General features: G+C 46.2%; 1 protein-coding gene across 1 annotated transcript in view; it reads left to right on the top strand.

Moving 5' to 3' along the window:
• Positions 1–1,949, top strand: part of LOC135023088 (lysozyme g-like) — a 72,762-nt gene extending 70,813 nt beyond the window's left edge. Inside the window, exon 6 of the mRNA XM_063953368.1 lies at positions 758–1,949. Within this exon, the coding sequence (XP_063809438.1) occupies positions 758–894 (137 nt within the window). The 3' untranslated portion in view covers positions 895–1,949. The remainder of the gene's footprint in view (positions 1–757) is intronic.
• Positions 1,950–15,111: the final 13,162 nt, after the last annotated feature.

Raw genomic sequence — 15,111 nt, 5'->3', positions numbered from 1 at the left:
TATACAGTACATGGGGGGGTGAATGGTAGTGTGCATGGGGGATGTATGACAGGGTACATGAAGGGATGCATGACAGTGTACATGGAGGGATTTGTGTGTGTGTATAAGTGTACATGGAGGGATATGCAGTACATGGGGGGATGAATGACAGTGTATATGAAGGGATGTATGACAGTGTACATGGAGGGATTTGTGTGCATGTATAAGTGTACTTGGAGGGATATGCAGTACATGGAGGGATGAATGACAGTGTACATGGGGGTATGAATGACAGTGTATATGAAAGGATGTATGACAGTGTACATGGAGGGATTTGTGTGCATGTATAAGTGTACTTGGAGGGATATATGTATATAACAGTGTACATGGAGGGATATGTATTATGAATGCATGATGGGGGTTGTTTCCCAGGAATTTTACCACTGGGGGCCCCCACAACTTCATTGCCCCGGAGCCCCCACCACCCTTAATCTGGCTTCTACTGTAGTTGTAATTTTTCAAACAGTCTGTAACTTGGCAGTTAGGAGCTCACCGCTTTGGTACTTTATCTCTCTCAATGTTATCTCCTCCAAGGCTTAGCACATCTCCCCCATAATGTGCTAGCAGAAATCATAAAAATGACAAGCATGTTAAATCAGCAAATACTGCACCAGACTATCTTTAATATTCTCCAGGCTAATGACAGAAGCCTCAGCTCCAACAATCACTGTATATTTTGCCAGCAATGATGATACTAACTGAACGTTTTTTTTTATAGGGGGTATTGCTGCTTATAACTGTGGAGTATCAGGTGTGACCAGTTTGGAGAACGTTGATAGGAAAACAACCGGAGTAGACTATGGGAATGATGTTGTTGCACGTGCACAGTACTTCAGGAATCATGGATATAATTAAATGCAACCTTTATGATTATGGCCCATCTTGTGATTGGTGAATTCTCATTCTTCTTTAATCATTAGAAGTAGTGCTACTGACTGTGCAGTGTGCCATGCAGGATAAAGGATCTACTGTTGTCCTAAAGGCCCATTAGTAAAGTCCAAAGGAAATATAGCAGCTATGAATGCAGACATTTTGGAAATAAAATAATCATCATTGTGGGGCAGATTTATTAAGCCTGGTAAAGTGATAAAGTGGAAGGTGATAACGCACTAGCCAGTCAGCTCCTAACTGCCATTTTTCAAACCCAACCTGTAACGTAGAAAGTCAGGAGCTGATTGGCTGGTGCGTTATCACCTTCTACTTTATCACTTCACCAGGCTTAATAAATCTGTCCCTGTATCCCAAAAGATCCTTAAATACTTATTTTCACCAATGTGTGTAAAAACAAGGTCCACTTATTAGTGACCAATATTTAACTCCATCTTAACCGTATATACGTGACATCATTACATACATTTACATATATCAGACTTTTGGGATATGTACTAAGCCTTGAAGAGTGATGAAGTGGAGAGAGATCAATTACCAACCAATCAGCTCTTAACTACCATGTTACAGGCTGTGTTTCAAAAAATGACAGCTTGGAGCTGATTGGTTGGTAGTTTATCTCTCCCCACTTTATCAATCTCCAAGGCTTAGTACATCTCCCCATATTTGGTGCCCTTATGCTCCTAATAATGTTTTTCCACACTTGAAATAAACATTGTGTCAAACTTGGAACTGACGTTATTATTGAAACAAAATGATAAAAGGAATAAAATATTTTTATCAACCTCAAGAAAGGTTATCAATAAATTAGCATTAATGGCCAAAACAAATCAAGTTCTAAATGTTTATGTGTTTCCGTGGACTGTTAATGAAAAGCAACTGTACATCTAACTTTGCATTTCAGTAGGAGCTGTAACCACATGTATCTGAAACGTATTTTTCTTTTCTTGCTGTATAATTTTTGATAGAATGTTGATTCTAAATAAGTACAATAATAATAAAAATTATATCAATCTGTGCAATTTGAATTGTTTTATATATTAAGCTTGTTACATCTACATCACTAAAACATCATGAAAATGTTTAGGAGTCTATTTACTAAGCCTTGTATGCAGATAAAGTGGATGGAGATAAAGTACCAACCAATCAGCTCCTAACTGCCATGGTACAGGCTGTATTTGAAAAATTACGGTTAGGAGCTGATTGTCTGGTACTTTATCTCCGTCCACTTTATGTCCAGCCAAGGCTTAGTAAATAGACCACTTAATCCTTACTCAATATAATTAAATGCTATTTAGGTTTTGTCCTCAGCTTTCCTTTGGGTAGCAATGTTTTCTTAATGTTATATGCATTTTAAATGGAAAAAAAACATTATGAAACTGGTTTCCCTGCTCAGGATTCTGCCCATGGGACATGTTAAATAAAACTATAGTAATTTACCACCAAAATGCATTCATCTGCTTTGACTGTATGTGTGGGCTCTGTACACAGTATGTGGTTTCATAAAGCTCTGATAAAGTTATAGTATCCAAAATTAGTCATACAACTGTTATTTATTGTCATTTTACCCCCATACATGTGACATACAGTATGTAACTGTGGGGATGCCAGGGGTTTAACTATAGTGGGTGTAGGGTAAGGATTTATGTGAACTGGTGGCACTATGTGGCATAATGTGAACTTGAGGGTGCTCTGTGGTGTTTTGCAAACTGGGACACTGTGGAATAAGGTGAACTGGGAGCACTGTGCGGCCTAAAGTGTGAAGAGGGAGCACTGTGCAGTATAATGTGAACTGGGGGTACTACAATGTGGTGTAATATGAACTGGGAGCCCTGTGGCTTAATATGAACTTGGAGCTATGTGTAGCATAATATGAACTAGGACACTACTGTGTGGTATTAAATTAAGTGGGGCACTACTATGAGGCATAAAATGAACAACTGTTGCGTAGAGAGTGTCTCTGTAAAAGCATTAGGGTGGTGGGGTGGGGTGGGGGATCGGAGACAAGGCTCTTCAAGATGTTGCTATTGGGCCCAAAATTTGAGTTATGCCCCTGTGGATAGCATGTATCCTTTACTTATTGGGGTGATTTACAAACCATTAGACCATGCAAGGGTTTCACAAAGACAGTGGAAATATAACAAAAGTATATTTTTAGGTATCTATTCAGAAGTCCACATGGCAAAGCTTGCAGTTTCTCTTACGTCCTAGTGGATACTGGGGTCTTGCACTTTATTACCATGGGGTATAGATTGGGTCTACTGGAGCCTGGCACTTTAAAAACCTTTAGTGTGTGTATGTGTGTGCTGGCTCCTCCCCTCTATGCCCCTCCTACCAGACTCAGTTTAGAAAAATGTGCCCAAGGAGCCAGGTGCATTTCTATGGAGCTCCAGAGAGTTTCCTTTGTTTTTATTTTAGTTTATTATTTTCAGGTAGCCCTGGTTGGCAACCAGGCTACCTGCTTCGTGGGACTTAGAGGGGGGACCGAACCAACCTACTGAGGGTTAATGGTTCGTAATCCCAGCTGACAGGACACTGAGCTCCTGAGGTACTGACCACACATCGTTGGTATGTGTGCCCACACCAGCAGCTAGCCGCCACCCTATAACAGATGCCGAAGTACAAGGTGCGGTGAGTGTTACACCGGGATCCTGGTTAGTGGGTCCCTGGTGCAGTTTTGGCAGCAAGTTACACAGCGGTCACGGGCCCAGAGCTGAGGTGCCCGTTGCGGATAAACTGGCTAAGGGCTGATGTCCCTCAGTGCTCACTGTCACAAAAAGGCTTTGTGTGTACTGTATGCATATTATGATGTTATTTTTAACATAGCCAGTATAAACTATTGATCAGGGACCGCGCGCCATTACAGGGGGCGGGGCTTCCCGGAGCGAGACCTGAGGCGGGAACAGAGCCGGCCATAGGCATAGGCAAACTATGCAATTACCTAGGGCATTTGATATGCCTAGGGGCATCAGCAGCTTCTGCTGATTAAAATGATATGCGGCATGCCTATATTCTGTGTGTAGCATTTCATATGCAGATACAGCCACAGTCTCACACAGTATATAGGCATGCTGCATATCGGTTTAATCAGCAGAAGCTGCTTGTGCATCCTAGCCACATAGCAATGCAAATAAGATGCATTTTCATTAAAAAAAAGGTGCTCGATGTTAGCATTGATGCAAGATTTGTGAGGACACATCTGTATGCAAGCACAGGCAGAGGTCACAGTGTTAGTGGCAGTGTGAGTGCTGTGTGCATGTGAGTGGGTTGGTTGTGCAGTAGTGTTCGGAATATGTGTAAGGAGCATTATGTGTGTCATGAAAAAATGCATTAATAATGTGCAACATATGTGTGAAGGGGCACTATGTGTGTCATTATGTGTATAAGGGCATTAATAATGTGCGGCATATGTGTAACAGGGCACTACTGTATGTGTGTCATTATGTGTATAGGGGCACTAATAATGTGCAGCAAATGTGTAGGGGGCACTATGTGTGTCATTATGTGTATAAGGGCATTAATAAAGTGCTCCATATGTGTAAGGGACATTATGTGTAAAAGGGCATTAATAAAGGTTGTCATAATGTGTAAAGCGCATTATGTTTATAAATACATTAATGTGTCTCATATGTGTAAGGGGCATTACTGTGTGGAATTGTGTATAAATGCATGACTAATGTGTGGCATTATGGGTATAAGGTGCTCTACTATGTGGCGTTGTATATAGAAAGAGCACTACTGTGCCGTCTAATGTGAATAAAGAGCAATAAGGTGTGGTGTAATGTGAATAAGGAGCAATTCAGTGTGATGTAATGTGAATAAGGGGCTCTACTGTGAGGAGTAACGTTTATAAGGTAAAGTGATACTACTGTGGGATGTAATATGAATTATGGACACTATCGCAAGATAAAATGTGAATAAAGTTGCAGTACTGTGTGGCGTAATTGGAATTGGGGTTACTATTGTGTGGCCATGCCCCTTCCCAGCAAGAAGATGCCCCTTTTTGGGCTGTGCGTCAAATGTGCAAACTGTTCCTTTTTAAAATATAGGGGGTACAAGGACTGCTATGAGTGAGGGGTGATGGTGCTGGGAAAGAGGTGCAAGGTCAGAGGCAGAACCAGCGGTGGTGCTAGGGGGCACCAGCCAAAATCTTGCCTAGGGCATCATATTGGTTAGGGCCGGCTCTGGGCGGGAAGGCACCATTTCCTGCTGCTGCAAATCACGGCTGCATGCACGCTGCTCCTCCAGAGGCCCACGCTGCTACAGTACTCTGTGTTGGTACCAGGGGGTCATATAAAGGGGGGAGCACGCCAGCAGCAGCACTGCTGCACTACTGGCAGGTCATACACTTAGTTACAAATCATACTGCTGTGTTTCTGTGTGCTGGTGTCCGCTCCTCAGTGTCAATCCAGGGGCTCTCTAGGGTCTATGTGGAGGTGTTGGTCAGTGGGCTGCACTGTTTTTACAGTTGTGTAAGATGTCTGTGGACATGGTAATGTGTGCAGCTTGTAACTCAACCCCGTCTTCCGCGGGGTCACTCATGTGTGAACAATGTTCCTTATCTCCACAAGGTGACAGTTCACAGGCACCTGACTGGCTAGATAGTTTAAAAAGCATGATTCAAAATGTTAATTCAGAATTAGCTGCAGCTAGAAAAGAGAGACAGGTGTTAAAACACTTGATTATGTGGCCAAAGCAGCAGATACCAAGAAGGCTTCTCAGCCCCCTCTAGTGGTTTCACATAAACGCTCACCTCAGCAACTTTTTCTGTGTCTAAAGAGTTAAACTCACTGGCCAAGGAAGAATGGTTACACCCTGATAAAAAAATAAAAATTCCTCAGAGGTTTTTAACTACTTTTCTACTCCCAGCTGAGGACAGGAAGGTATGGGAAAACCCCCTGTCTGTCGATACATCTGTATCCAGACTGTCCAAAAAATTGGTACTGCCGGTGCCAGGGGCTACATCCCTAAAAGAGCCAACTGACCGTAAGATTGAGCCCACGTTCAAGGCAATAAATACGGCAGCAGGCGCAGCACAATGCCCCACAAGTGTTTGTGGGAGGATTTCCAGGGCGGTAGTCAAGTGGTCAGATAATGTTATTGATGGTTTCGACTCTCTGCCCCAGGATGAGGTCATTACTCTGCTAAAACATATACAGGATGCTGCAAATTTTATGAGTGAGGCTATTAAAGAGTTGTGTAAGATAAATGGCCGCGTTAATGCTATGGCTGTTTCGGCGCGCAGAGCTCTGTGGTTACGTCAGTGGTCGGCAGATGCTGAATCCAAAATGGGTGTAGAAAATCTTCCCTACAGGTGATGCCTTGTTTGGAGATAAATTAAATAAATGGATATCCCAAGCAACGGCGGGTAAGTCTACCTATCTGCCGTCGGCTAAGCCACCTGGTAGACGTTCTTACACCGGACCCTCCTTACAGTCCTTTCATGTGGCGAGATTCAGAGGCAGGGGCCGAGGGGTCTCCACCACTCCCAGAGGATCTTGTGGTAAGTCCCATACACCTGCAAATGCTGTCTCTCTGGACCAGACCAGCGGATCCCCTGCCGCTAAGCCTTCCGCGTGATGGTTGGCCTCAGCAGCAAGGCATCTGTCAGGTAGGTGCTCACCTTCAACACTTTGCCCATGTGTGGGCAGAATCCTGTCAGGATTCTTGGGTGAGGGACTTCATTTCCCAAGGATACCGGCTGGAATTTCAAACACTCCTTCCTCACAGATTTTTCAAGTCGGGTTTACCACCTTTACCCGCAGCAAAAGTTACCTTACAAGAGGCTATTCAAAAACTCTTGCAGACGGGGGTGGTGGTTCCAGTACCTCTTCTGTTACGCAACAGGGGGTTTTACTCCAGTCTATTTGTCGTTCCCAAACCAGATGGTTCGGTGCGCCCCATCTTGAACCTGAAGTCTCTAAACCCATATCTGCGGGTGTTCAAATTCAAGATGGAATCCCTGCGGGCGGTGGTCTCCACGCTCGAGGAGAGGGAATTCCTGTGTCTCTGGATGTCAAGGATGCTTACCTACACATTCCCATGTGGCGCCCTCATCAGGCTTACCTCAGGTTCGCAATATTGGATGACCATTTCCAGTTTCAGGGACAATACAGGCCTCTTGCGCTTCCAGATGTATTAAATCTATCACACACCGATCAGCATGAACATGGGGCTTTTGTGCATGAACTTACATTCAAGTTCAATCTCGCGTACACATAGCAGTTTCTTTACAACACACCGTAAATGATGAAACACAGACGAGCTCTAAAGGACAGTTAACTTACATTAGTATTCTGTCTCGAGTGCTCGTAAAGGTATCTTTCACTTGCTTCAACAAGGGAATATCTCCACACCGGTATTTCCAAACAAAAAACAGGTTTATTTTCTAAAAAACTGGATACATCCAATAATATTTTAAAACATCCAAAACATTAGTATGTGTAAAAAGTGTATGAAATTACACATTTAAAAAGTGTCAGCAAAAGTTTATTACGGTGCTCAGGTAACAAATGGGTCCCTAACTAAAGAGATGGATATTGGCAACCCTCTGCAGTGGTTCTACAAGAATGCAGCACAAAACAACTCATTTCAGAGCTTGCGGGCTCCTTTGTCAAACTTGACAAAGGAGCCCGCAAGCTCTGTGCCCAAGGAGTGTCTGCTTTACAGCATCGATCTGATTACTCGAATACTTACGGATCATGGGTGGATCCTAAATTTTCAGAAATCTCTCACCTGGAACCGACCCAACGGCTTCAGTTCCTGGGAATGAGTCTGGATACAGTGTCTCAAAAGATATTTCTCCCAATGGACAAGGCCTTGACTATCCAGGCTATGGTTTGCTCGGTGCTCAGTCCTTGCAAGGTATCTATACATCTTTGCATTCGATTACTGGGCAAGATGGTGGCTGCTTACGAGGCAATCCAATACGGCAGATTCCATGCCCGTCCATTTCAGCTGGATCTACTGGACAAATGGTCGGGATCTCACCTTCATATGCATCAGGAAGTGACCTTACCTCCGAAAGCCCGGATTTCTCTATTATAGTGGCTACAGGTTCCTCACCTGGTGAATGGCAGGAGTTTCAGTATCCACTCATGGACTCTACTGACAACAGATGCTAGCCTCCGGGGTTGGGGGGCTGTGACCCAAGGGGCCCAGTTCAAGGGGATATGGTCGAGACAGGAGTCTGTTCTGCCGATAAACCTCCAGGAACTCAGGGCAATTTACAATGCTCTTCTGCAGGCGTCTCATCTCCTAAAGGATCAGGCAATCTAGGTTTAGTTAGACAACGCTACGGCTGTGGCGTACATAAACTGACAAGGGGGAATAAGAAGCAGAGCTGTAATGAGAGAGGAGTTAAAAATCCTCCTCTGGCCAACGCAAGGGCCATCTCAGCCATATTAATTCCAGGAGTGGACAACTGGGAAGCAGACTTCCTCAGCAGGCACGACCTCCATTCAGGGGAATGGGGCCTACATCCCCAGGTGTTTCAACAGCTAATTCACCAGTGGTGCTGTCTGCAGATAGATCTGATGGCTTCTCGACTCAACAAGAAGCTATGCCATTACTGTTCCAGAATGAGGGATCCACAGGCTGTTGCAGTGGACGCACTGACGATGCCGTGGAGGTATCAGTTTGTGTACCTGTTCCGTCCTTTACCGCTAATCCCAAGGGTTCTAAAAAGACTAAGAAGGGAATGCGTGCAGGCAATTCTAATTGCCCCGGATTGGCCGCGACGGGCGTGGTACTCGGACCTCCTAACCATGGCTCTGGAGGATCCCTGGCTTCTACCGCTCCGAGAAGATCTTCTTCAACAAGGTCTGTTCATCTGTCCAGACTTACAGCGGCTATGTTTAACAGCTTGGAAGTTGACAGGGAAATCCTAGCTAGGAAAGGTCTTCCCTCCAGGGTAATTTCCACCATGATCCAGGCCGGGAAGATGGTTACGTCAAAACATTTCCATCATATCTGGAAAAAGTATGTTTCCTGGTGTGAGGGTAGAAAGGTTTCTCCAGTGGAATTTAGAATTGGTCATTTTCTACTTTTCCTGCAAGTGGGAGTGGATATGGGCCTACGGTTAGGCTCCATCAAAGTTCAGTTTTCTGCGCTCTCTATTTTCTTCCAGAAACAACTTGCTGTGTTGCATGAAGTACAAACTTTCTTGAAGGTAGTTCTTCATTTGCAACCGCCCTTTGTACCTCCCACGGCTCCGTGGGACCTCAATGTGGTTCTGTCCTTTCTCCAATCGGACTGGTTTGAACCCTTACATAGGGTGGAGTTAAAATTTCTCACCTGGAAGACGGTGATGTTATTGGCATTAGCGTCTGCCAGACGGGTGTCTGATTTGAGGGACTTATCCTGTAAGGGCCCTTATTTGATATTTCATGAAGACAGAGTGGATCTTAGGACCCATCCTCAGCTCTTGCCAAAAGTGGTGTAAGGCCTTTCATGTGAATCAACCTATTGTGGTTCCGGTGTTGTCTGACGCATCCGTTGGTCCTGAGTCCCTGGATGTGGTCAGGGCCCTGAAGATTTATGTCAAAAGGACGGCTCATCATTGGAAATCTGACTTGCTCTTTGTCCTTTATGATGCCTCCAAGGTTGGTCGGCCGGCTTCTAAGCAATCTATTGCTCGCTGGCTCCGGTTGACCATCCAACAGGCATATACTTCGGCGGCTCTGCCCTTGCTGACGTCTATTCAGGCCCACTCAACGAGGTCGGTGGGCTCTTCCTGGGAGGCTGCCTGGGGTGTATCAGCCCTACAGTTATGCCGAGCTGCTACCTGGTCTGCTTCGTAACGTTTGTAAAATTATATCGGTTCGATACCTTGGCCAAGGATGACCTTCAGTTTGGTCAGGCGGTTTTACAGGTGTCTCAGCACTCTCCCACCCATTTGGGAGCTTTGGGACTTCCCCTTGGTACTAAAGTACAAGACCCCAGTATCCACTAGGACATAAGAGAAAATTGTAATTTAATACCTACTGGTAATTCCTTTTCTTCTAGTCCGCAGTGGATACTGGGCGCCCGCCTCAGTGCTTTGTTCCTGCTTACCTGTGTAAGTATTTGGTTGGACCACCGTCGCAGTCTCATTATGTTGTTGGGATAGCTGTGCTATCCTGGTTTGGTTGGTGTTGCTATCCTCTGTTCTGTTAGCACCCCCTTTCATTTATGGTTGTGTGTTGGCTTGTTGCCTCACCGCTGTTGTAATGTTTCTTCTCTCATATTATGTTCATCTCCTCGGGCACAGTTTTCCTAGACTGAGTCTGGTAGGAGGGGCATAGAGGGGAGGAGCCAACACACATACACACACTAAAGGTTTTTGAAGTGCCAGGCTCCAGTGGACCCGATCTATACCCCATGGTACTAAAGTACAGGATCCCAGTATCCACTATGGACTAGGAGAAAAGGAATTACCGGTAGGTATTAAAGTCCTATTTTTTCACTTCAAAACTGGTGACATAATGGAGGAGCATATGAAGATTGATTAAAAGAAAACGTGTTCTGTCTCAAATCAAATGTAGCTTATTATTGTGGAAACTACAAATTGCCAGTAGTATTCCTGCCCATTATTCTTGCTTCCTTCTAGTCATTGTAAAAGGATTACAGTCGGCCAGATTAACAATGGGGCGGATGGAGCAGCAGCTCCAGGCCCCCATTGAAAATAGGCACACAGGATTCCCTGCAGTGCAGATAGTGTGGACAGAAAAAAAACCCTTTTCTTCTGTCATCACCAATATCATTTCCCTATTCGACTCCAGTCCTGGCCGCCCAAAGCTCCGCCTATCCTTTCATGGCCAGCAGCAGACATGCACAATTGCTCCAATATTTTTCCTCTCCCACCCTCCGTGTCTTACGAAGCTCCGTCCCCAGCCGCAATATGCTCGGCTCCGCCTATCCTTTCATGGCCAGCAGCAGACATGCACAATTGCTCCAATATTTTTCCTCTCCCACCCTCCGTGTCTTACGAAGCTCCGTCCCCAGCCGCAATATGCTCGGCTCCGCCTATCCTTTCATGGCCAGCAGCTGACATGCACAATTGCTCCAATATTTTTCCTCTACCACCCTCCGTGTCTCACGAAGCTCTGTCCCCAGCCACAATACGCTCGGCCCCCTGGGTCTGTCTGCAGCTGTGCCCCCCTAATTGCAAAGAGTTCCTCTCCATGGAATTCTGAGAGGAGAGAGGAGGGACAATTGCTCAGCGTGAATGCACTGAAGCAGCTGCTGTGAGGAGCCTTACCAGTACTGTGAGGACTGAGGAACTTTGCCACCAGAGCCAGCCAGCCCATTATCAAGTGTGTTGTGAAAATATAAAATATACGTTTAATGCTCTCTGGAGATATGGGAATGTCTGATGTTGTCTGTGGTATATGGTGGTTGCTGATGCTGTCTGTAGTATACGGGGGCACCACTGATACTAGCTGTAGTATCTAGGCCTTTGCTCTCTGCGGTATATAGGGGGTCACTGTGGAATATGAAGGGGGGGTTACTGATGCTCTCTGTATTATACTGGGGTCACTGATGCTGTCTGCACGGGTTCAGTATGATTTTCTGGTGTCCGGGATGCCAGCCGTCAGTATACCGACAACGGCATCCCGACCGCCAGTATGCCGGCAGGGGGGTTAGCGCAAAGAGTCCCCCTGTGGGCTCGCTGTGCTCGTCATGCTGCAGGTTCAGTGGCTCACTGCACTCACCACAGGTTCTATTCCCACTCTATTCCCACTCTATGGGTGTCGTGGACAGCCACGAGTGGGAATAGTCCCTGTGCACCGGTATTCTGGCTGTCGGCATTGCCAGCTGTCAGGATTCCGGCATTGGTATCCTGAACACCGGGATCCTGACAGCCGGCAAATTAAACGTAACTGTCTGCAGTATACAAGGGTCACTGATGCTCTCTGCAGTATACAAGGGTCACTGATGCTGTCTGTGTAATACGAGGGTCACTGATGCTGTCTGCAGTATCCAGGGCCCACTGATGGTCTCTGCGGTATATTGAGGTCACTGATGCTCTCTGCTGTATACGGGGGGTCACTGATGCTGTCTACAGTATACGGGGGTCACTGATACTGTTTACAGTATTTAGGGGTCACTGATGCTCTCTCTGGCATACAGGGTCACTGATGCTCTCTGTAGTATACAGGGTTCACTAATGCTCTTTGTAGTATCAGTGATTTGCGGTGAGGTGAATGTCTGGGGAGGCACACATGGGGATGGGTCTGAATGCTGGGAGCCTGTCTTACCCGCTACTCAATATAACTCTCCCCTCACTACACTAAGCTACAGTGTCCATTAGTCTCCTACCTGCAACCCTGTGTCTTCTCATGATGCTGCTGACTGTGCTCCGAGTACAGTGCACTTCCTGGTCACATGACACATCCAATTGTTCATCAGTACACAAGGCCTGCCCCCACACTCAGAGGCATGCCTCTTTTACCACCCTTTCTGTGCAGCTTTACTGCCCATGGTGTGGCCCCGCCCCCGCTCTGCAAAGCAGTGGCTTCAGGACATCCCGAACCATTGTTTGTATCACCAATGCTTTTTCCTCTGGAAGAAACACCCTCTGCACTTCCGCGTCGAGGATCATTCCCAGAAAGGACAACCTCCTGGTTGGCTCCAAATTCGATTTTGGAAGATTCAGGATCCAAACGTGTTCCCTGAGCAGGTGGGTCATGAGAAGAATCGACTGTAACAGCTTCTTCTTGGATGATGCCTTTATCAGCAGATCGTCCAGATATGGAATTATGTTCACCCCTGTCTGCGGAGGAGAACCATCATTTCCGCCATCACCTTGGTGAATACTCCTGGTGCTGTGGCGAGGCCAAATGGCAGAGCCTGGAACCGATAGTGACAGTCCAACAGTGCGAATCGGAGATAAGCCTGATGCGGACGCCAAATCGGAATGTGGAGGTACGCATCCTTGATATCCGGGGATACCAGGAATTCACCCTCTTCCAGACCTGATATCACCGCCCTTAGAGACTCCATTTTGAACTTGAACTCCTTCAGAAAGGGATTCAGTGACTTTAGGTTCAGAATGGGCCTGACCGAACCATCCGGTTTTGGTACCACGAAAAGGTTTGAATAGTAACCTTTGTATGGCATATGAGGAGGGACTGGTACAATAACCTGTGCATCCACCAACTTCTGGACGGCAGCCTGCAGGACAGCCCTGTCTGCCAGCAAAGCTGGCAAGCCTGATTTGAAGAATCGGTGAGGAGGGAGATCTTGAAATTCCAGCCTGTACCCCTGGGACACGATATCTTGCACCCAGGGGTCCAGGCCGGACGACACCCAGACGTGACAGAAATGCCTGAGTCTCGTTACCACAGGCCCCACCTCCGGGGCGTGCAGTCCACCGTCATGCAGAGGACTTCGGCGTACCTGAACCAGGTTTCTGTTCCTGGGAACCTGCAGTAGCCGGTTTCTTGGATTTGGGCCAACCTCCCCCAAAGAAGGTGTTGGACGGTCTGGCCTTCTGTGGCTTGGCAGCCCGAAAGGGCTGTGATGCAGTTGAAGAAAAGGGTTTCGTAGTAGCAGGTGCAGCTGAGGGAAGAAAGGGTGACTTACCCACTGTAGCCGTGGAGATCCACGCATCCAACGCTTTCCCAAAGAGAGCCTGACCTGTATAGGGTAGGGTCTACACACTTCTCCTGTCGCAGCCACAGTCCTCGACGAGCTGAGACAGACATGGAAGAAATTCCTGCAGCCATGGAACCCAGGTCTTTCATGGATTCTACCAGAAATCCTGCCGAATCCTGAATGTTACGCAAAAACAATTCAACATCAGATTTATCCATAGTATCCAACTCCTAAAGTAATGTGCCTGACCACTTTACTATAGCTTTGGCAATCCAAGCACTGGTAATAGTGGGACGTAGTATAGCCCCTGAAGCCGTGGGTATCCGTTCACATGGTCGACCATGTTATGGTCAACAGTCATTAGGTCGACCACTATTGGTCGACATTGACATGGTCGACACGGACACATTGTCGACACATGAAAATGGTCGACACATGAAAGGTCGACACATGAAAAGGTCGACATGAGTTTTTTAACTTTTTTTTCTTTTGGGGAACTTTTTCATACTTTACGATCCACATGGACTACGATTGGAACGGTAAAGTGTGCCGAGCGAAGCGAAGGCACCATGCCCGAAGCATGGCGAGCGAATTGGGGTTCCCAGTCACTTTACGCAAAAAACGACACCAAAAAAGTTAAAAAACTCATGTCGACCTTTTCATATGTCGACCTTTCACGTGTCGACCATTTTCATGTGTCGACCATGCCAATGTCGACCAATAGTGGTCGACCTAATGACTGTCGACCATAACATGGTCGACCATTCATACCGGAACCGAAGCCGTGTACATGGATTTGAGCGTATTATCAATTTTACGATCAGCCGGCTCTTTCAAGGCAATGGATCCTGGAACAGGTAAAACCACATTTTTTGAGAGTCTGGATACAGACGAATCAACAAATGGGCGGGTTTTCCCATTTTTTTCTATCCTCCACAGAGAAAGGAAACACCACTAGGACCTTTTTAGGGATCTGGAATTTTTTCTCAGGGTTTTCCCAAGCTTTTTCAAAAATAGCATTTAATTCTTTTGACGCAGGGAAGTTTAGCAAGGCTTTCTCAATTTCAGTGAAGTAAGCCTCCTCAACCTGCACAGGTGTTGTATCAGTAATATTCAACACATCCCTAATGGCCTCTATCATCAACTGCACCCCTTTTGCAAGAGATGCTGCCCCCTTAACACATCCCCATCACCGTCCTCAGTGTCAGAATCGGTATCTGTGTCATCTTGCATAATCTGTGCAAGAGCACATTTTTGGGAATATACAGCGGGGGACCTGAGGTAACAGAACTGGGCCAGACTGCCGTAGAGTTTTGTAAAGCCTGAGGTGGTCATTCCGAGTTGTTCGCTCGCAAGCTGCTTTTAGCAGCTTTGCACACGCTAAGCCGCCGCCTACTGGGAGTGAATCTTAGCTTATCAAAATTGCGAACAAAAGATTTGCAATATTGCGAAAAGACTTCTCTGTGCAGTTTCTGAGTAGCTCGAAACTTACTCTGCCAGTGCGATCAGTTCAGTGCTTGTCGTTCCTGGTTTGACGTCACAAACACACCCAGCGTTCGCCCAGACACTCCTCCGTTTCTCAAGCCACTCCCGCGTTTTTCCCAG

This window comes from Pseudophryne corroboree, chromosome 2, assembly GCF_028390025.1.
Source record: "Pseudophryne corroboree isolate aPseCor3 chromosome 2, aPseCor3.hap2, whole genome shotgun sequence".
NCBI classification, from domain to species: Eukaryota; Metazoa; Chordata; class Amphibia; order Anura; family Myobatrachidae; genus Pseudophryne; species Pseudophryne corroboree.
The sequence above is the reverse complement of the archived record's forward strand: the minus strand, read 5'-3'. Positions and strand labels throughout refer to the sequence as shown.